This window comes from Melanotaenia boesemani, chromosome 8, assembly GCF_017639745.1.
Source record: "Melanotaenia boesemani isolate fMelBoe1 chromosome 8, fMelBoe1.pri, whole genome shotgun sequence".
Taxonomy (NCBI): domain Eukaryota; kingdom Metazoa; phylum Chordata; class Actinopteri; order Atheriniformes; family Melanotaeniidae; genus Melanotaenia; species Melanotaenia boesemani.
The window spans coordinates 2,656,977-2,679,170 of record NC_055689.1 but is presented as its reverse complement, the minus strand read 5'-3'; the positions used below and the strand labels follow the sequence as shown (position 1 = coordinate 2,679,170).

Below are 22,194 nucleotides of genomic sequence, written 5' to 3'. Positions count from 1 at the left end.
GAGTTATGTTCGTAAGGAGTAACACTTTCGAACAGTTTAGTCAGTGATCCCTGTCAGCTGGTATTTTGCTTACTTGAAGTAGAAGCACTGGTTGATGGTGTTTTAGCCATGCAAATATCGTACATGGCGTTGTGATGTTTTTTTCAATGGTTAAGGTTTGTAGTGTTACCTCATGAGGTAGCAACAGTAGCACGGCAGATTCTGCACAACACCTGACGATGCGCAGCATCTTTGTTTTTAAACCCAAAATAATTCCACACAACTGACGTTGTTCCACTTTGGTACTAAACTTTGTGCAGTGTTGGCTTCTGCCGAGCTTGAGGCCATTGTGCCACAGGTTAAAGCACAGCGTTGACTTCTCTTCCTGCCTCCATCGCTGCGCTCCACTCGCAAGTCACGTGACCAGATCTCGCAACCATCCAAATCCAAATTTTCCAAAAGAAAATCTCATTTTGTCGCGATATTATCGCAAATGCAATTTATCATTCCTTAATTTATAGCCATCATGTGGGTGGGCCAAGGCATTCCCTCACAGACTAGAATTTGCCACAATTTACTTTTACTTTTTCTTTTCAGATTAATTTATTTAATTTCTACTTTATTAATCCCAGCTGGGAAATTTTTCTCTGCATTTAACTCATCCTAGTTGCTAGGAGCAGTGGGCTGCCAGATTCCAGCACCGAGGGAGCAGTTGGGGATTAAGGGCCTTGCTCAGAGGCCCACAGTGGTTTACCTTACCCGGGGACTTGAACAAAGTTTCTCCAGACTCAAGCCTACCTCTGTAACCACAAGACTCAACTGCCCCCATTACTGCATTATTATTTCAGTGACTTTTGTGTGTGTTTGTTTTTTTGTTTTTTCATTAACCTAGTAATGTCAACAATTTTTCCATGTCTGTATATATATTTAATAATAATACTATAATCTATCTTTTAAATTTAGTATCAATTATTTATTCAATGTTCATTATGTTATTACTGATTTATTTATTTTTTTAATAAAAAGCTCTGAAAAGATGAATTCAAACAGTCATATGTAGTAACTGTGATGAAATCACAGCAAATATAAATCAGTTGATAAATGATTTGTACTCATCAGGTCACGTTAATTCCCTTTGTGGATGATTATTGAACAGTTATGGTTCCATCTCTGTCCCTGAGCGCTGCTGTGCTCGCTGCAGTTTTTATGAATGACTCATTTGAAGCTTTCCGGATCTTGGTGTGTGGACTGATGCATACTGCAGAGGCTAGTGATGGTGATGAAGTGGGGGGGAGGGAATACAGGGGAAGATGAGAGATGTGAGGAGTAGTGAGCAACCTAATGGATGGATGGAAAATGGAGGAAACACGTGAAGGCAGGGAGCCTGAGGAAAAGGAGGATCACTGCTTTTACCCGCTGATTCATTCGCTCCTTTCTATGTGCTGTTGAAGTGGTGCAGCCTAACATCCTACCCATACATTTATCTGCACTGACACACACACACATTCAGAAGTAGCTCCGCCTCCTCTGCAGTGTAGGGACAGTCGGGGAGGGTAGCAATGGAGGAGGCAGCAGTGCAGCAGGAAAAAATAGAGGGATCACAGGAACGGCGGGATGATGGAGGGAAGGCAGACTGGAAAAACGAATGCTCCCTTTCCACCATTCTTAAACATTCCTGTTTTCTGTGCTGGTCATCTCCCAGGGATACAGACATCATGGAAACAGATGACAGAGTCCTCGCCAAGGCAGCCGAGATCAGAGTAAGAAGACCGCAGCATCTAGCTCTGGTGTGTGTGTTCTTGTGTTGTGTGTGTTTCTGTCAACTGGGTTTTTCTGTATATGTGCTTTTTGATCATGACTTTCCTTATTTAGGCTTATTAATCATTTTAACAGAACATCCATCACATGCTATTTCCAGTTTAGGATTCTCCCATCACTTCATTTCCCACAATGCACCCCTATGATGTCATGTTGCTGTGAGCTGTGTCATTTAACGAATTATCATGTGTCTATGAAATTAATTAAGTCCTTTATTATGCATTATTTTATGCATGATTTTACCTGTTGTGTGTTTAACCCTGAACTGTTTGTTTCTGGTTTATTTACGGGCTTGAACATAGATAAATAATCAGAAACACATGTTATGAAGAATTTCTGTAAACATGTTTTCCACATGTTGTTAACGCCGTAAAAATCAGCATATATATGCATCCTCCAGCAGATATGATCTGATACATGTCATACAAGGGCAGCCAGTATGTTCACTGATCTATGTGTATATGATATATATGGTCTATCTGTCCACATGAAAACAGCTGTTCCACCTATATGATCAGGGTCAGATAAAGACTGTGGCTATAACTAAAATACTTTATTTTTGCAATGTGTCCATCACTGTCAAGAATGCATTTTGCTTGTTGTTTCTGTTACTTGTGAAAACAGGACGTTACAAAGAAAAATACTAGATAAAATGATGATGAGACAAGTGTGTCCATTTCTTCCCACAGACAGGGATGTTGTTCTTGTGGTTTTAAAGCCATTTTGATTACAATATGCAGTACACACTCTGCAGACAGGCAGTGATGATTCGGCTATGTTTGTCCATGCCAACAGTGAATTAAGAAATGGTAACGTAAAATAATAAGATGACTTTACTTCTCAAATGCAGTAACGAGTAAAGTAACTAATTACTTATTTAGAGTAACTACCCCAACACTGTATATATATATATATATATATATATATATATATATATATATATATATATATATATATAGATAGATAGATAGATAGATAGATAGATAGATAGATAGATAGATAGATAGATAGATAGACAGACAGATTTATACTATGGTCTGGGTGAATACTCTATTCTGATTGGCTGAAGGGTGAACATTAAAAAGTGATAATGGACACCTATGAAAGAAGTTCCGGTCAAATATGCTTATTGTTGTAAATTATTGCGCTGACTAAACGGTAGTTGGGAACCGTGGCAACAGAAACTTAGACGCTGGGCTGCAGACACGCCAGATCATGTCTGTGATGGTGCATCGTTGTGAAAGCAGCCTGCAGGTATATTGGGCTCCGTCAGTCCAGGAGAGAAGAGAATGGATCAACATTTTGTCGTTAAAATAAAATAGATAAAATTCAAGAAATAAAGTTCCAGTGTGGGGAAAGACAGTATTAACACATGATCAAGTTTAAAAACTCAAACTTAACAGAACCAGATGCAGATCTGGACTCTAAATAAAAACTAGTCCCATGCAGCAGAGAACAGGTGGGTCTTTAACCTGGATCTAAATAAACTGAGCGTTTCAGCTGATCTGAGGCTTTCTGGGAGTTTGTTCCAGTCATGTGGAGCATAGAAGCTGAATGCAGCTTCTCCATGTCTGGTTCTGATTCTGGAACTGATAAGAACCTGGATCCAGATGACCTGAGGACTCTGGTAGGTTCATACTGGGTCAAGAGGTCTCTGATGTATTTTGCTCCTTAACCATTCAGAGCAGAACTTTAAAGTCTATCCTCTGACGAACAGGCAGCCAGTGTAAAGACCTCAGAGCTGGACTAATGTGGTCCACTTTCTTGGTCTTAGCGAGGACTGGAGCAGCAGAGTTCTGGATCAGCTGCAGGTGTCTCACTGATGTTTTAGGTAGAACCTGTAAAAACACTGTTACAATAATCAAACCGACTAATGATGAAAGCTGGACTAGTTTTTCCAGGTCCTGCTGAGACATCACATCTTCTACCTTTGATATGTTTTTAAGGTGATAGTAGGCTGACTTTGTAATTCACTTTATGTGTTATTCAAAGTTAAGTTCTGAGTCCATCACTACACCAGATTTCTGGCCTGGTTGGTGGTTTTTAGGTGTATAGACTGAAGCTCTGCTGACCTTTAATCAATTCTCTTTGGCTTCAAAAACAATCACCTCAGTTTTGTGTCCAGCTCATGTCAGATTCATGTTCATCACAATTCCATCTGATGTTAATCATTTGTCCACCTCATGTCCATCTAATGTCCATTTCATGTCAGACTCTTTTTCTGTCATTGGTATGTTGGGATGTTAACATATATTCACACATAAACATGTGTTTGTTTCTTCATGTGTTTTTTTCACAAAAAGCTGAATCCTTTGTGTAACCAGTCTCTGTGTGTGCAGGAGCTGGAGAACATGGTAGCGGTGGAGAGCCTGGAACTTCAAGAGCAGGAGTCGGATCGGAAGGAGCTGGAGGAGACCCTGGACAAGTTAGAGAAACACAAAGAGAAGTTGGTTCAGCAAATCAAGACAACCAGACAGCTCTGCTATGAAGAAAGTCAGCAGGTGACCACATTTTACTGATCAACAGCTGCTGCTGGGGTCTGTGTATGTTCAGGAAGTTTGTTTTTCTTTTGAAATAAATTTTTAAAATAATAATAATAAAAAAAACTTTCCTATTCTTTTTTTTTCCTGAAAAAAAAAAGACCTTTGAGATGAACAAAACCATCACAGCCAAGTTTTCCTTGCCGGGGACACAGGTCACCGGGGTCCCCCAATGGAGCCAGGCCTGGGGGTGGGACACTGAGATGAACACCCAGTGGCTGGGCCATTGCCCATGGAGCATCTTGGGCTAAGCCCAAAAGACTGACATGGGCACCCTGCCTCCTGTGGACACATCACCTGCAGGAGGTGCCGTAGGGGTCGGGTGCAATGCAAGCTGGGTGGTGGCCGAAAGTGGGGACCCTGGCGGTCTGATTCTCGGCTGTCAAAGGTAGCTTTCGGGACACTGAACGCCACCGCTGCTGGGAAGGAGTGAGGTTGATCAGTTCTGGCTGGATATAATTGGACTCACCTCGATGCATGGCTTGGGATCTGGAACCACTGTCCTTGAGAGGAGCTGGACTCTCTTTCATTCTGGAGTTGCTCCCGGTATAAGGCACTGAGCAGGTATGGACATACTCATTTCCCCCTGACTTGGTACCTGTATATCGAGGTTTACCCCAGTGGACGAGAGGGTGGCCTCCTTCTACCATTAGGTGGGGGAGATGAGTCCTGACTGTCGTTTGTGCTTATGCACCGAATAGCATTTGAGAGTACCCACCTTTTTTGGAGTGCTTGGATGGTAGCACTCCTTCTGGGCACTCTCTTGTTGTGCTAGAGGACTTCAATGCTCATGTAGGCAATGACTATAAGATCTGGAGGGGCTTGATTGGGAGAAATGGCCAGCCTGATCTGAACTCAAGTGGTGTTTCGTTATCGGACTTCTGTGCTTGTCATGGATTGTCTATAACAAATTCCATATTCAGGCATAGATGTCCACATGCGTACTTGGCATCAGGACACTCTAGGCTGAGTTTGATGATCGGCTTTGTAGTCCTATCATCAGCCTTGTGGCCACTGCTGGGAATGTCTAACGGAGTCCCCTGTCAGAAAGAGCTGCAACTCCCACTCCCACATGTCCTGGGTAAAGCAGGGGACATTGAGTCTGAGTTGACAGTGTTGAGTGCCTCTATCGTTGAGGCAGCCAGTTGGAGCTGTGTCTGTAAGGTTGTCAGTGCTTGTCACGGTGGTAATCCCCAAACTCATTGGTGGACACTAGCAGTGAGAGACTTCATCAAGCTGAAGAAGTAGTCCCACAGGCCAAAAAGGCCTGATAGGCCAAGCAGAACACTGCTTCAGTGGTTGCTGAGGAGAAAATTCAGGGAGGAGTTCAGAGAGGCCATGGAGAATTTCTTCTAGACAGCTCAGAGTAATCATCGGAGACGGTGCCTCAGGACTGTCAGACCTGGGTGGTGGTCCCCCTCTTTAAGAAGGGGGACCTAAGGGTGTGTTTCAACTACAGAAGGATCACACTCCTCAGCCTCCCAGGTAAGCTCTATTCAAGGGTCCTGAAGAGGAGTGTCAAATAGTTGAACCTCAGATTGAGGAAGAGCACTGTGATTTTAGTCCCGGTTGTGGAACAATAGACCAACTCTACACCCACTTTAGGCTCTTGGAGGGTGCAGTGGAGTTTGACCAACCAGTCTTCATGTGCTTTGTGGATTTAGTGTATGAGTACTGAGTCCTGTTGTGCGAGCTGTCTAGTCCCTGTACAACCAGTGTCAGAATTTCTAGGATCAGCAAAGATGTTGAGGGGATTGGTGGCCTCAGGATTGGGTCTTTGCCTTTTGCAGATAGTGGTTCTGTTGGCTTCATCTGGCCGTGATGCTCTTGGTAGTGACCAACAGAATAAGATCTTGAATACAAGTGGTTTAAATAAGTTTCCGTCGCAGTGTGGCTGGACTCTTCCTTTAAGATAGGGTGAGAAGTTTGATCATCTGGGAGGGGCTCAGAGTAGAGCTGCTGCTCATCTACATCGAGAGGGGCCAGATGAGGTTACTTAGGCATCTGGTAAGGATGCTTTCTCGATGCCTCCCTGGTGAGGTATTCTGGACACATCCCACTGGGAAGAGAAGCCAAGGAAGACCCAGGACATGGCCCCGGACGAGCTTGCAAATGTGGCCAGGGGGAAGGAAGTCTGGGTTTCACTGCTTAGACAGCTGCCCCTACAACCAACCCCGGAAAAGTGGCAAGAAAATAGATGTTTAGATGGGATTCTTAAACCAAAATGGAAAATCGGATGGCAAACTGTCATTGTTATTATTGATGTGATGATAAGCATCTCAATTTGATTTAATTTTCTGACCCAAATGCATTCTAAAAACAGTTTTGAACTCATCTGACCATCATGATCAATCCACCCATAAAAATCTGACTTTGTCTTATTAAAAAAAGGAAAACCTATTTGATGGGTTAGAAAATGTTGTAGTTTCCATTGGCATCCCAAGAAACGGAGCAGCTGGATTAATAGTTTCTGGTGGACAACAGTTTCTTCAATCTATGTATGCACACTGTCCTTTTACACACTTTCATTTGAATCTGTAGATGAATGAAAGTCTGTTTTTCTCTGAGTTTCTCTGTTTCTTTGGCAGATCTTATCTCTGCAGGCAGAAGAGGCACAGAAGGAAAGCCAGGTGGAGGAATATGAAAGAGAACTTGCCAGAGCTAGATGGAGGCTGAGGAAACTCAGGGAAGAGGTGAAGCAGGCTAAGAGGAAGGTGGAGGAGGCTGGAGAGAGGAACACCCCTCTACAAGACTCCATCAGACAGTCCTATGAAGAGATCTTACAGGTAAAAAAACATACAGCCTGCTGCAGGAGACGCCCACCTGCTAAAATCTATTTATTATGTAGTGACAATTCACAGCACGTTTGATCTTAAGGCTCTTCAAACTGGTTTGATTATATCTGAATTTAGTCCATATGAGTTGGGTAGTATTAATCTTTAGGTCATTGTAATTTTTTATTGTATTTGAGTAAATATGCTAGTAAGTATTGTAAGAACTGATTCTGGTAAGGTTGGGGTTTCTGTGTTCTGGATTCTGCTGTCAATTACCACTGTTAGTCTCACTGGCTGTTTTGTCTTTTGGAGGTCTTCCTATTGTGTATTCTGTTGTACTCACTTCCTGTTCCGCCTGGTTCTGGATGTGTTTCAAACTAAAACACATACATGATTCACATGAGTCCAAATTATAATAACAGTGTTCATATAAATTAATTAATAAAATAATGACCTATTTAAGGAAACCAACGAATTGAATCAAATCTTCTCTTTGATTCAATCATCCATCCTGACTTGCACGTGGAAATAGAGGACAGGAAAACCTCTGAAGGTGTCAAGATCCATGGGTTTTTTGTTAGCCTTGTTGTATTGTTTTTCCTGGTCTTAATTTGTAATTCTTTCCTTTGTGTTTTCTGTTTTGCTTTCTGCTTCTTGTCATTAGTGCAGCTGGTTGATTTGCTCGTTTATTACACCTGTTCCTCATTAATCCATCTTTGTATACATACCCCTTGGTTTCCTTTTCACATTGCCAGTCCATAGTAGTGTTCATGCCAAGTTTTGTTCATGTACTCTCATTTAGTTTTGTTTATTAAAACCTTGCACGGCCTCCCCCCTACCTCTCATCTGCCTGCATTTGGGTCCATACTTTCCATGTCACGCAACCCTGACCTAAGGGTCTGCTTCCTTAAGCCAAAATGGGAGAGTGGTCTGATAACTGAAGGTTCTGCATCCCATTCTACTTCTTGAACCTCTGGATGTCCAGTAAACATGCAGTCTGAGAGTGAAGTGCTCTGATGGGCAACATCTGTAACTGTGACCAAGATCCATTGGCTTAAAGAGCCAATGGATCTTGGTCACTGAGATCTTGTGAGGAGAAGAGTTTTAAATTTGTTCCTGTATTTAACAGGGAGCCGGTGAAAAGAAGATAAAAGTGGGGAAATTAAATTTATGATGATAATTCTCATCAGAACCTTTGCTGCAGCATTTTTTGCAGCTCCATTAGTTTTTTTGTCAACCTGTGTCTCTCCAGCCTTCTGGTCCATCTACCTTCTTTCTTCTCAATCATGGCTGACAACAGATGTTTATTTCAATCTTTCAGAGCAACATTTGATATGAATGAAAATATTAATGTCAATCTCATCACCATCAACAGCATCCACGTTTAACCTTCCTCTTGTCTTTGGGTCGACATCAACCCATTTTTAGGGTTTAAATGAGTGAAAGAACCACATAAATATTTCTATGTTTTTTTGTACTTTGTCAGGAACCTCTTTTCATCAAAATAAAGCTTTTTTTTTTTTTTTTTTTTTTTTATTATAACATGCTCTTGATAAAATTATTAGTTTTTAGGGTTGTTAGGGTTAGTTTTGACCCAGTTGTAAAAGTAAAATTATAAAGCAATAATTAAAGACAAAACTGAAATCATAAGTCTACTGTCAGCCAACACATTAGGAGCGTTTCCATTGCCCCTAGAATTGTGCAAAACCTAAATATTGCAATAAAAAACTGGTAATGAAAATGCCTAAATTTCAACAAACCTCTTAAATATAGCTAAATTTTTTTACTTTATGAGGTGGATTTTCAGTTATGTCAATATAGAAGTATATCGCAAAAGGGTACTACAAATACGTTTGCATTTACATGTGACTCCCTACAAATATGATAAAGGGGATCATGGGACCAGTTCATTTCAAGTAATGGTGGCGTGATATGAGTAGACACGGGAGGTGACGGAAATCTTTTTACAAACAAAGAAAAAAATATAGCTGCCATCCTTGATAACAACAGCAAAATGAGTTTTACAAAGAATTAGAAATCTCCATTCTCCTCAAAGTGGAGTCTTGTGAAACAAGATTTTACGAGAGTAACGGCTAGTGCACTAAACACCATTCAATGGAAACACCTGCATATCGCAATTACACTTTGTCAAAATTTTGGAAATATCACTTTTAATTTGCGAAAAAACTGTAATGAAAATGCAACTGCTCCTTATCCCAATCATTAGAGCTTTAGAGGATTCTCTTTTTGAGTTGTTTTCCTGTATTTGCATTGTTAGTGTTTTCCACACAAACAAATCAAACAAAGCTGGGCACATCAGAGAAAAACTTTTTAACTGAGCCAACTGGATAATATTTTTAGTAGGCCTGGTACACACATAAGGATTTTCAGGCTGTTTTTGTCCCGATTTTGTCTCTTCCCGATCAAGGAGTCTTATAAGATTTTCCTATACAATTATCATTGGGTCTGAGGTGTGTTACGAGCAGTTTGTCCCAATAATCCATTCCAAAACAGGTCGTAGCCAAGAACTGGGAATATCAAACATGGTCATGTGTTTTCCGGATGTTGCTACGTTTCTTCAGTGGTTTGCTTGTGACTGTATTACATTCAATTCATATAATACAATAAACCACGTGAGGTCCTGCTATTTTTTGTTTCTGAGCCTACATAATTTATTTTACCATTTGTTTCTGATTTTATTTATTTATTTATTTATTTATTTATTTATTTATTTTTATTATGTTCTTGTTGCCTCAGTTCAGTGATAATGTTCTATAATACAATAAATCATAAACACTTAGCCATTTTGTTTTGATGATGTTTCAGCTGAGATATGATTTGTTTCTACACAGATCATAAATGCATTTCATTTTCATGGAAGAGGTTATTTTGTATTTCAGTAATTGATCTTGATTGATCTCTTAAATTAAGATCTTAATACTCAGAAGGAGCCGTTTACTTTTCCAGCATATGTGTAAATAAAGTTGACCAAAGAAGTTCTTGTATAGAATCCCTCTCAGTTTTAAAAGATTATTAGAAAAAGAGATGAGGACTATTTCTCTGGTACATGACAAGAACTTACTGTTCATACTTCACGCTTGTGTTTTTGCAGGAGGAGAATACTCTGTGTTCTTTATCAGGAGGTGTAGTAACTCCAGAGAGCCAGCTCGAAGAGTCAGCATCTCCTGCAGACACCACTGATGATGACCTGCTTCCCATGAGGCCATGGGGGAGGAGCCAATCACTGCCTGCTTATGCTGACCTAATAATGGTAAATAACTTTAATCATGCTGCTATACATGATTTAATTGAGATAACTGAGATTATTATAGAAGTTCTTAGAAAATTCCTCATGGGGTGAAATCAGAAGAGCTAAAGTGGCAGCCATGACACACACCTGTGAAACGGTGGTTCCTTGTATGGCCTGCATAAAACACAATGTTGAGAATGTACTTTTAGGCGCAGTAAACCACAACCTTCTGCTAGTGCTCTCAGATTAATCACATATCTCTCTCTTGACCTTCTCAAAGAGTTAAAACAGAGCTTCGTACATGATCTCCGCATGCACAGACTCAGGGAAAAGCAAATGTAATAGTTATGGGGGTCAGTGTTGTCAGCACAAGGCATACATACAGTACTCTCAATTTGTCATGACTTTTGGCATCTAACTCCACCCATAGCATCGACTCAACCCCCATAAAAGTTATATCTAAATGTGCACCTTGATAGGGAATAGTGTGTAATGACTTTTGCTGTACAAATCTCTAATGACGTTTACGTAATTCTCAAAAAACTGAGACATTTTGTCCCAAAGGAATGATTGGGATTTGGCCGAAATGAGCCGAAAACCCAGCCAACTTTGGAAACTTACAGATCTTTACTGTCTGTCCGCTGGTAGCAGTGTGTGCACATCGAGGCAGAGCAGCAAAAGACATAATGTCTGCTGGATTCATCTATAAATAGATGGTGTATGTTTAAACCAGCTGATGTTCACTGAGGCGGTGTCAACCTGTCAATCCGACTCATCAGTGTGTGTCTGGAGCAAAACCTCTGAGGAATGTTTCCAATACCTTATTCAATCTTTCACACCGAAAATTAAGGCAGTTCTGGAGGAAAAAATGGGTCCATCCTGGTACTAGAAGCTGGATCTGACAAAGTGGATAAGCTATTAAACAAACCACACAGCAGTACAGATGCTGACCCCACTCCTTCTGTCAGCATCCTGCTGTGTTTCACCTCTGCTCATGAACAAGACCCCTTGTATTTAGTTCCAGTAATAATTTATAGTGTAAAAAATAAGAAAATTTCTTTCAGGCTTACTATGGTTATACAGCTTGAGTTGTCCCCATTTCCATCATACATATAAACAATCAATTAATTCCATCCAGTTAGTATTGCTATTGTCTTTGTCATTCTCTGAATGTCTTTGTTTCTCTGTCTTCTGATGCCATCAGGGGGCCAACGGTTTATCTTTCTGCAACAACTTAGCAGGTACCAGAGAGGAGGACGACAGCGGAACCAGCTCTCCGAAGGTATTGATGGTATATGATGCATGATGCAAGTGATAATGTAGAGGAAAACATTTTGGTCTATGTTAGACTGCAGTCATAATTTTAAAAAATCCTACAGACAGGTAATAAACTTGGATCACAACCCTCTACACCAAATGCATCTGGATTCCTCACCAACCAGTCCACAAAGACAGCTGGGGCCTGGTACACACAAAGTTTTTTTGAGATTTTTTCAGGTCGAGACCTCACACGTGAGGAGAAAGGATCAGGATCGTACTGTGTGTGGTGACTCCAATAATCTCATCACGGAACAACACACACACAACGATGCTGTCCCACAACTGATCTACAGTCTAGTCCTCCGAGCCAGAAATCTCGCATGACCAAAATGACGTGATCTAACAAAAATGTAGAAGGACCAAAGCAACAACCGGTAAAAAAAATGAATAAGAAGAAAGATAGCAACAACCGAAAACACACCACCTAACATGGAAGAGGATATACAGGACGAGGGAATGATGGTGGTGTTGGGGCTATTATTAACAGAAAAATCCAGAAATGAAAAAATGAACAGACTGGAGGCAACGTGAACACAGACTTTATATCCTTCCTTGTTCTCCAGTCAGCTTGCTCTCTGATTGGCTACGTTCTGTTCCATGTCACACAGTCACAGCTCAGGAGTCGTCGGCTTTCCATTCACACATGCAGATATTTTGTCATAAATATTGAACGTTTAATACTTCGGATTGTCGGCCATGACCCATTTTGGAGCCAATTTTCGGGACAAATTCACTCTTAACACACCTCAGACCAAATGATAATTTTATACGAAAACCTTGTAAGATTCAAGATAATCGGGCATTTGCCGTCATTGGTCGGGAAGGGGTAGAATCGGGAAAAAACCAGCCTGGTAATCTTTATGAGTGTGCCAGACCTTACTGCTAGTTCTTTGAAAATATAAATCAAAATGAGATAAAAGTGGTGATGTAGGTGCAGTGATCTTGAACTTTGAGAAGGCTTTTGACACTGCGTACCACCAGACACTGTTATCAAAACTATCCTCTATTAATTTCTCAATACATGCCATTAAATGAAGCTCTTATCTATTAAGAAACAAAGCGTAGATTATATATATTCTACATATTTTAATATTGAATTCCCCCTGGGGTCAGTATTGGGACCAACTATGTTTAGTTTCTAGACTAATGATCTGCCTTCGGTGTGTTTATTGGTCAACATCTGAATGTGACCAAACAGTTCTGTATGTACACGAAGAAAACAAACAAGCTGCAGATAAACTAACTGCAGTCCCGGCCAAAGACTGATAAAAGAAAACTCATATGTACTGTCTAAAACCACAATGACACAGCAACCTGATAGTTTTATTGAAGGAGAAAGGCCCCAGATCTGATTTTAAATACATTAAAGCATATTTAACCAAGAGGCCGCCAACCTTTTCATGCATGCTGTGATCTTTTCCAAAATATCCCACTGTTTTAGAAGTTGGTCTCAAGCAAACAGCAGTAAGTTTGGAAAACCAGTCCTAAAACTACTGGAATAGCACCAGCTATTAAACAAGCCAAAGAATTCACATAGATTAAAAGTAATCAAACTTGCACTCATGAACAGCAAGCCAATATATCTTTTACCTTATTATGCATTTTTATATACCAAGAACTTTGAAATTACATTTATTTTTGCAGGTAACAGCTGAAACACGTCAGGTATGTTACAACATCCTATTATTGTCTGAACAGAAGAAAAAAACGAACATTATATCATTGAGATAAGAAGACAAAATGAAAATCTTTAAACTGTAAAGTATAAACGATGTTCTTGTGTTGACCTGCCAGTGGACTTTGGAAAAACATCAGCGCTTTTGCTATTTGGGCACATGGGCACTGACATATTGATTAATGTACATTATAAACAGAACAAACTAAACTAATTAGGTTTATTAACTAAAATGATCACTTTTAAGCAGGTTAAAAGGATCAGCAGGGATAACGTTGGAATATATCTTATCTGATCATATCTGCTAACGCTGTAATATCACAACTTTCAACAGGATATGGAGAGATCTGACATAGAGGATGATCCAGAGGAAGATGACATCCACAACGAAGGGGACATAGACAGAGGACAGAAAGAGACAACGCTTCACCCAAACCCTGTTAGCCAGTTGGACTTCTACCAGGACAACCCGTTTACTCACTGCCAGACTGACCGTGCGTATCACACATTAGAAGGAAGATGGTGGGATTTACTCCTTATTTCTTAAAGTTTCATTTTTTAAATGCAAATTACACGTCTAAACGAAGAAAAAACGATCATCTTTCAAGTAATTTTACTAACAAAAGCTGTAACTTAAAAAACAAACTGCAAAGCTTCAAACAAGAGAAACAGTTTCTGTTGTTTAATTCGATCCAATAAAAAAGTCTGGACCAATTTTATGACCAAAACCAAAACTGTGGTAACCAATAACTAACAGCAATGTGAGAATTCAAGCTATTTTAAAGTCTGAATTGATTTAACCATTTTCATGAGAAATGTTTCAAAGATTTTTTTAATTAAAAGCTTTTTAAAAAATTGTGTTAAATTAATTAGCCCATGCAACATCCGAAGTCATGAAATAATGAATTTAGTCAAAGTCAAAGTCAGCTTTATTTATCCCAATAACAATCCAAATAACAATTTAACAGTCCTCAGTTCATTTATACATCTAAGCACATAAAACATGTTCTCAATAAAGATTTTGTACAACAAATAATTCAGGAATCAGCTCTTATAATTATAGATAAAGAGAGAGAGGACACTGCTTGATGAATAAATGTGAGAACTATGTTCTATAGTTTCTATTTTCTATACTTTATTTTAATGAGAAAACTGCATAAAAATTATAAAAACACATCTTTAATTTCCAAGAAATGCAGTCCTATTTGTTTATCTTTCCATCACTGACTGCTTTTGAATATTAGATAACCAGCCAATAATGTTATAGCTTTTTACATTATTAATTAAATCTTTTTATGTTATTTGCTTTATAACATTTAAGGGCCAAAATCATAACATTGTTGGCAGGTATTACCTGTTTGGTATTGGTCATTATTTTATTATCAGTTGCTTCATCCACAAACGTCCATTTCAAGATACACATTTCATAAATTATTATATCTCATTTTTTTAGTACTGTACTTCCTTTGAAATTTATTTTCAACCCAGTACCTTCTAACCCTCCGAAACATTTTTATAAGGACAAATTATCGCAAACATGACATGGGAAACACTAGAATACTGATACTATTTATAGTCACGTTTATTTACAGACACTTATTTATCTTAAGTACTCCATAGTAGCCCCAGGTAACATTGTACGGTTTTAATATGTTTGTATCTGGAGATTACATGATAGTGTCACTCTCTCTCTCTCTCTCTCTCTCTCTCTCTATATATATATATATATATATATATATATATATACTCTATAGTCTACTGTAGCACTTTTGTTTTTATGTAAAGAAATCATGGGCTACTTTACATGACTTTACATCCAGTTGGAGGTGAGCCCGGGGTGTCGTTAAAGAAATCTTTCACAAAAAGATATTAAATAGAGAAAAGCTTGTAAGACAGCCGGATAACAGAGAGCCGTCATGACATGAAGACAACCTGCAGTCTGACCAAGCGGCTTCGGGTTCACACATGATGAAGGTCCTTAGTTTCAGTTGCCAGATGCTGTTGCTGCCAGTTTATTTATTTATTTTATTTAAAGTGTAAATATGTACATAGTTTCTGTTGTGTGGTTGTTTCAATCCCAATATTTTTTTTCTCCTGAAAGCCGACTTGAGAGAATGATAAGATGAGAAAAGACTTGGTCACTGTTGATCTGTTTGTTAGTTCTGCAAAGTTCTGGTCTGCCTCTATGCTGCTATATCTATTCATACATTCATTTTACATCATTTTAGCCTCAGAATCCGACAGCTGAGAAACATCATGTCTGATGCTGACTGGGATTAGAAGTATTCAGCTTCTAAAAGCAGTTAATTGATTTTCTGCCCATAATTCTTTGGTTTTAGAAAAATCTGTGAGTTTCTGATTTCTTTCTGGCCTGATTTGTAGATGATCTCTTCAATGAGGACCTCTTCCCTAAAACTGACTCGTCTGGTGAGTAATAATAATGATAATAATAATAATAATAATAATAATAATAATATTTCTGTCGAGAACCTCAGATATGAAGTCTTTATGCAATGATCTGTTTTCCAGATGGATTTGGTTCAGACCCTTTCAAAGGCAGCAACCCATTTGCAGCTGATATGTTATTCCCAGAGGCAGAAGAGGGAGCAGGAAACCCTGGTGACGAAGCCGACACCAGTCTGTCCTGTGCTGAGAACAAAGCCTCCACAGGAACTCAGTGCTTCGAGTCAGAATTCCCAGATGAAGACAGTGACATAGAGATCAGCTACAGCAGAGAGGACCTGGATGCCATTGCTTTGAGTCATGATTCCTGTGGCTTTAAACCCATTCAGAGCTCATCAGACGAGCTGGGTCCAGAACTGATGCAGGGCTGGAGGTCCCAGGGTCAGCACTCTGTGGAGTCAGACCCTAATGGGTATGAGCTTGATCTCGGTACTGTCTCCCCGCCCTCTGACATAGAAGAACAAAGTCTGGGATCTCTTACAGAAGAGACTGCTACCACAGTGACAGGATTACAGCAAGGTACAGTCATTTATAATTTTCCCGGTTGTGTTGGCCCTTTAGCTTTGCTCAGCCACACTAAGGAGTGAATCTAAGCACTAAATTATGAAGATTGTCCAGAGCTGTCATTAAAAATTTGGCATGTTATCCTCTTTGTTATAAAACAGTTGTCTCTTCTGGCAAGATACAGCTTTCAGTAGCACATAGTGTCATATCAGAAGGCTGCATGCTGCTAGCTTATTAGAGGATTGTACATCTGTCTAGCACTGTGGAAACCACACCTGCCTGAGAGCTTCACACATAAAGGCCCAAATGCTGGAAAGCATTTCATGCTCATCACTTCTTTGAATTTATGATGTTTTATAAACACTTCATCATTCTATTATTTAGATATAAAATCATTTCCTTTAAAGAAGGGAAATATTGTCAGGAGTTCACAAAAATAAGGCAAAGTTGTTCACTAATACTGGCACATATAAAAGGTAAAACCTCCGTTCTTATCATTTTGCAGGGGTCTCTTAGATTTTTCTGGAGCTGTAGACTGTGTTTTCCTTCAAAGACCTGGATGAACATTTGATGAATATTTCTGTTGTTTCACCTTTTAAGCTCAATGAGCATGATCCGTCATCATTTTCATGTTTATAGTAAACATTGAGATTCTCTCAGTTTCCTTAAACCCTCGGGTATGAGGAGGCTGATTCTAATGATTCTTCAGCTTTTTATTGTTTCATGACCACCCTGTGTCATAAATGTTCCCTTGTCAGAATATTTAACCTCATAGCTTTAACCTCTCGTCGTTTTCTTCTTCCTTTAGGTCTGACTTCTGGTTCAGCTCCAGCCATCCCTGAACACAAAGATCGTGTCCTGTTGGAAAAGGGTGGTGTAGAGCCAGATCTTCCTCACCATTTAACTTCAAGTAAAGCAGCTAAATGGGCGGGGGATAGGGACGAGGAACCCCGAAACCCTGCAACGCCCCAGAACTCGCTTGATTCCCAGAACCTTGTTGTCCAGCCTGACTCATCTCAAAACAGCTTTGAATTGAGTTATGAACCTGTCAGTCAGTCTTCCTGCGACCCTTATGGGTTTAAACTCAGTCCAGAGCATTCAAGTCACACCCTGCTAGACCCAGATGAAGCTGAACTGAGCCCAGAACCTGCTGAAAATGTTCTGAGCTTTGATCCTGAACCCTCCTCTTCTCAGCCACATGAACTGAACTTTGATCCGTACGGGTTTGACATCACTGCCTCTCAGATGGTACGTGACTCTGACCCCTATGGCTTTAAGCTCAGTGGTGAGGAGGAGAACCAGGAGGTCTTGGATCTTTGTGGCCATCATAACTTTGGGGTTTTAGGCCTTTGCACCTCTGACAAGAATGACGATGCAGAGAACTCTGACTATAACAAGCAGGAAGAATTAAAACCACATGACTATGAAAACCAAGAGGTGCTGGAACATTTTGCAACTAATTTCCAGGAACTGGTAGATTGTAGTAACAGTGAAAACCAGGAAATGCTTGAACCACCTGACCTTGGCAACAGGGAGCTGGTTTATAAAGAAAACCAGGAACTCCTGGATTTTAGTAGTCATGACAACCAAGAGATGGTGGAGCCCTGTCCTGATATCAGCAGGAATGAAGTATTTGAATCTAGTAACTATGAAAACCAAGAAGTGCTAGAGCCATATAACCATGGCTATCAGGAACTGCTGGACTTCTCCCACCATGAAAACCAGGAAGTCCTGGATTTAGATCACCATGGAAACCAGGAACTACTGGATTTTTACAGCAAAGAAAATCAAGAAGTTCTTACTTCAGACAACCATGAAAACCAAGAACAGGCAGATTTATGTAGCCATGACAACCAGGAGGTGCTGGATTTGTTGAGTAAGGACAGCAAACCTGAAGCGAACTACCATCAGCACATCACTGAACCAGATTCCTCCACCAATAACAGCTCAGACAGTGATCTGGCATCTGAAGACCCAGAAGGACCAGAGCTCCGTGTTGCTGCCACCACAAAGACCGCCAACCCTCCCAGCATGGCTCCCAGTAGCATCTCAGCCATCCAGGACTGTAATATCTCCACTGCTCCAAAATGTCACAGCTTGTTAGAAGATGACCTGGGATCAGTGTTTGGTGCTGGCGGATACGTGGGTTGTCCCGATGTAGCTGATGACCTGGAGCCCCTGGTCAGAAGGCAAGAAAACCCAATAGCAGAGCCTTTGCGACCAGTCAGACCAGTTAGGCCTCCTCGGCCATCTCTGAAGGTAAGTTAAACCATAAATGTTCTATAAAAACAGATACCATTCAGGTACGTTTACAGACACAGACCAATTAAATCCATCTCATTGTAGCCCAGTTAGGATCCCACAAAAACAAATCCATGATATTATCCACATTAGTCAAATTTATATTAACAGTGTTCATATAAAGCAGTTCATGAAATAATGACATAGCAAAGGAAACCAACGGACTGGATCAAATCTTTTCTTTGCTCAATCCTCCATCCTGAGCTGCACGAGGAGACAGTAGAGAGGAAAACCTCAATCAGAACCAGAACTAGGAAGGACGGCCAGCTTCCTGGACCAGTTGGGGGGGGGAGGACAGGAAAAAGGGGTCAACCAGCAGCATAACTCTAATCCAGGGATTCCTGTTGAGAAAGAAGAGAAACAGATTAATAACACGGAGAGTAAAGAGAGCAGAGAGGAGCCCAGTGCATCATGGGACGTCCTCCAGCAGCCTCGGCCTATAGCAGCAGGACTAGAGGATGGATCAGAGTCACCAAGCCAGACCTGCTCTAAGATTTATCAGGAAGGAAAGTTTGAAGATGATCTGAAGGTAGAGAGGGGGTCTGATACCTAAAGCTGAACTGAGAGCTGGTTCCACAGAAAGGGGTCTGACAACTGGAGGTTCTGTCTCCATTCTACTTTTAGAACCTGTAGGAACATACCTTAAACATACCTTTACTTAGGTTTTCTCAACACCTTCCAAAACCTGACTTGTTTTAGCTTTACAGGTAGTGAGGGCAGACAGATATAAATGTCAGAGTAAGAACTGTATTAGTCTGACTTATTAAAAAGTGAAATGACTGTCTCATGCAAACATGATCAAGACAACATCCTGTCATGTGGACTCACTGTCACTGACTTGGTTCCGGGATTTTTCTTTCATGTAAAACACATTCATCATGGTGTGTGTTGTCTCCTGTGTGTGTTTCAGGCCAAGGAGAAGGCCGTGTCCCAGGGCATCGACCTAAAGTGATCTCTCCCCAACCAACAGCCATGTGGGGCTGCTGCCATATGTCTGCAGTATTTGCATGATAACAACAGTAACAGCCAGGAGGATGGGAGTTTAACAAAAAGGATAATAAAATGGAACAAAGGAGATGTGATTAGTGGGGAAGGAAAGATTAATCTGTAGTCATGTATGACAGTAAATTGGAAAAAGTCAAACGCAAGATACAAAAAAAAATCTGAGTCTAAAAGATTTATTAATTACCAGTCTGATTGGAGGGATTTGTCAGAATCTATCTATCAGAAGAACAATGTTAAAGATTCACCCTGAGAAAGATGTGTTCCATCTTAATTTGATATGTGTGTTAGAGTATGTGTTAGTGGACTTTATCACCTAGAAAACCAGTGTATATAAACAATAATCTGTACTCTGCCGTTGTGATCCCTTGAGATTATCTCGTCCAGTAGTTTAGATCCTAATGAAGTTGTGGAGCAAGTTTGGTCCGGTTGTGCAGTGAATCCACACTCGTCAGTTATTTGAAGGAGTCTGTAAACATCTGGCTGGAAGCAGTCGGTCGCCCTCAGAACGCAGCACGAGTTCTGGTTCTGCTCAGAAGTTTGCTTTGTTGGGACTGCAGCCACCAACAGCAAGTCTCATCCTCCTGGAGCACACTGAGGAGGTTAGAAATGCTTTTTAAGTGGAAGACCATTTTCTCTTCCCTTCATTTATTTATTTATTTATTTGGGGGGGGTCATTTAAACTTTTATTAACTACAAACAAACACCTCATTACCTCCTCTAAATCAATTCTTCCAGACCAAAGTGACAGGACAGCAGGAATGATGATTTACTGCAGTTATATAGAAACAGATTCAGAAACAGGTGCTTGACTCCAGAAGGGATCCCAGCAGGTGGACTCTTTTTCCACATTTCCTGTTAGGCTGTGCAGCATGGACTCATAGGATGCAGTCTCATCAGTTTTCCATAGTCTCAGAATGATTCTACATGCAGCGCCCAAGCCAACCAGAATATTATCTGGGGATGTTTGGTATTTGAAATCTATCACCCAGGAGTCATGCTTCTGGGATCAGAGGAATGGTGGAGCCAACCCAGCAGGATTCTGCAGGGTTTTTAGACAAAACTGAGTGAACATTTTCTTTATTTCACTGGTTCAGAAGCAGCTGACGCCACAGTGAAAACATCCTCTGTAACTTCCACACTAGAAACGTTGAGATGGGTGTTATTTATTTATTTATTGTGCTGCTGGTTACTTTTTTATTTCTTTATTTTCATTTAATTGAATTTGTTTCTCTTCTTTGTTGCTGGCTTGTGTTGTCGTCCTCCAGAGTACAGACTTCAGAAGGAGTGCTGCTCCTCATCTGATGACATCCTGCAGTAAATCTGCACAGCTGACAGCTAAAAGCGCCATCTTTTTATAGTCGACATGATTTAATCTCAAACATACTGGCTCTCCTTTGTGCATGGTTAAATTGTGTTCTAGATTTCATGAAATAGTCATTAATGATTATTGACAATTAAAAGTGTTAGTGGGTAACAATAACCTAATTAGTAATGATCAGGTCCAGTTTCCTGCTCTACATGCTGCACAGATCCCTCTAACCCTCATGTCACCTGCAAATCTTCCCCAGACATCATGCATCTTTTTCCTCGTGTGCCATTTGTGCTGACGTTCTGCTTCGGGTCAGATTTCTGATGTGCAGGCAGCTGGAACATGATGGCAGATTTCAGTAGAAAGCACAGAAGAAAGCTGAAACACTGCCTGACTGCAGTTCAATCAGAACTGAAAACTTTAACACGGCTTCTTTTTTTCCACAAGTGCAGAAACCTGTGGTTGAAACAATTAATCAGTACCGAATAAACATGGTGAGAGGCAGAAACAATATCAGCTCTGAATGAATTAACATGTTTAGATCTTCATGACCAAATTACATCACTTAGTAAGAAATATTTTCAGAGTTTTCAGTCCTGATGTGTTCAGTCTTCAAACGCTTCCTGCTGGTTTCTGTTTCATTCATTTAACACTAACAGCTGATTAACCGTCTTCTCTACTTCCAAACTGCCTTAGATCATTTATTTGACTAATTTGTGACGTTCTTGTTTCAACACATCTGTGAGAAGTTAACCCAGATCAACCCTGCAGAGCATCACGTGTGAAAATCTATTACTGCATGTAGCACAATAAGCTGTAAAAATCACTGTTTAACCAGAAATATTTTTATATTTATTCATTTACAGGCCAGTCAGAATATATAAACAGGATCAGAGCTTTCACAGCGAATCACAGACGTTACTGTGGAGCTCTGCATTTGTCTTCTATTATACTAATACATGCACTTTACGAGCCGTGGTTGACGGATACCATCCTCAGAATAACTGTCAACGACTGTGATGATGATGATGATGCATTTATGTGTGGTAAATACCCGTTTCTGTCAAATGTAACATTCTGTGTTAAAGAAGCCAAGAAATAAAACTCCTCTACAGTCCATGTGCTCTGCTCCATGTTATAAGCGAACAGAATAAAGCTCATCACTGTATCATGGGGTGTCCATTCTTTTGCACTTCAGCACATAAACTGGACAGAAGTTGTTGATGAAATCAAATCTGGAAGTGGAAGGATTCAGC

At 40.2% G+C, this 22,194-nt stretch overlaps 1 protein-coding gene across 3 annotated transcripts; it reads left to right on the top strand.

Annotated features, from left to right (window-relative positions):
* Positions 1 to 1,530: 1,530 nt before the first annotated feature.
* On the top strand, positions 1,531 to 19,621 carry LOC121645071. 3 transcript variants are annotated; one of them, XM_041993381.1, is made up of 11 exons: positions 1,531 to 1,739; positions 4,137 to 4,298; positions 6,926 to 7,123; positions 10,224 to 10,382; positions 11,566 to 11,643; positions 13,326 to 13,346; positions 13,691 to 13,850; positions 15,739 to 15,783; positions 15,886 to 16,338; positions 17,132 to 18,582; positions 19,535 to 19,621. In XM_041993381.1, the coding sequence occupies exons 1-11, from the start codon at positions 1,539 to 1,541 to the stop codon at positions 19,574 to 19,576; spliced, it is 2,970 nt and encodes a 989-aa protein (XP_041849315.1). In that variant the 5' UTR covers positions 1,531 to 1,538; the 3' UTR covers positions 19,577 to 19,621. The 3 variants fall into 3 exon arrangements, with proteins under 3 accessions (XP_041849315.1, XP_041849313.1, XP_041849314.1); XM_041993379.1 differs by having other exon boundaries at positions 1,531 to 1,766; XM_041993380.1 differs by lacking the exon at positions 13,326 to 13,346 and having other exon boundaries at positions 1,531 to 1,766.
* Positions 19,622 to 22,194: the final 2,573 nt, after the last annotated feature.

What these genes read in the sequence shown, in the direction of transcription:
- LOC121645071 (XM_041993379.1), top strand. Translation starts at nt 1,539, where the DNA reads ATGGAGGAGGCAGCAGTGCAGCAGGAAAAAATAGAGGGATCACAGGAA. An exon ending in TACTCACTGCCAGACTGACC is followed by an intron (nt 13,851 to 15,738) that starts GTGCGTATCACA and finishes CCTGATTTGTAG; the next exon opens with ATGATCTCTTCAATGAGGAC. An exon ending in CCCTAAAACTGACTCGTCTG is followed by an intron (nt 15,784 to 15,885) that starts GTGAGTAATAAT and finishes TCTGTTTTCCAG; the next exon opens with ATGGATTTGGTTCAGACCCT.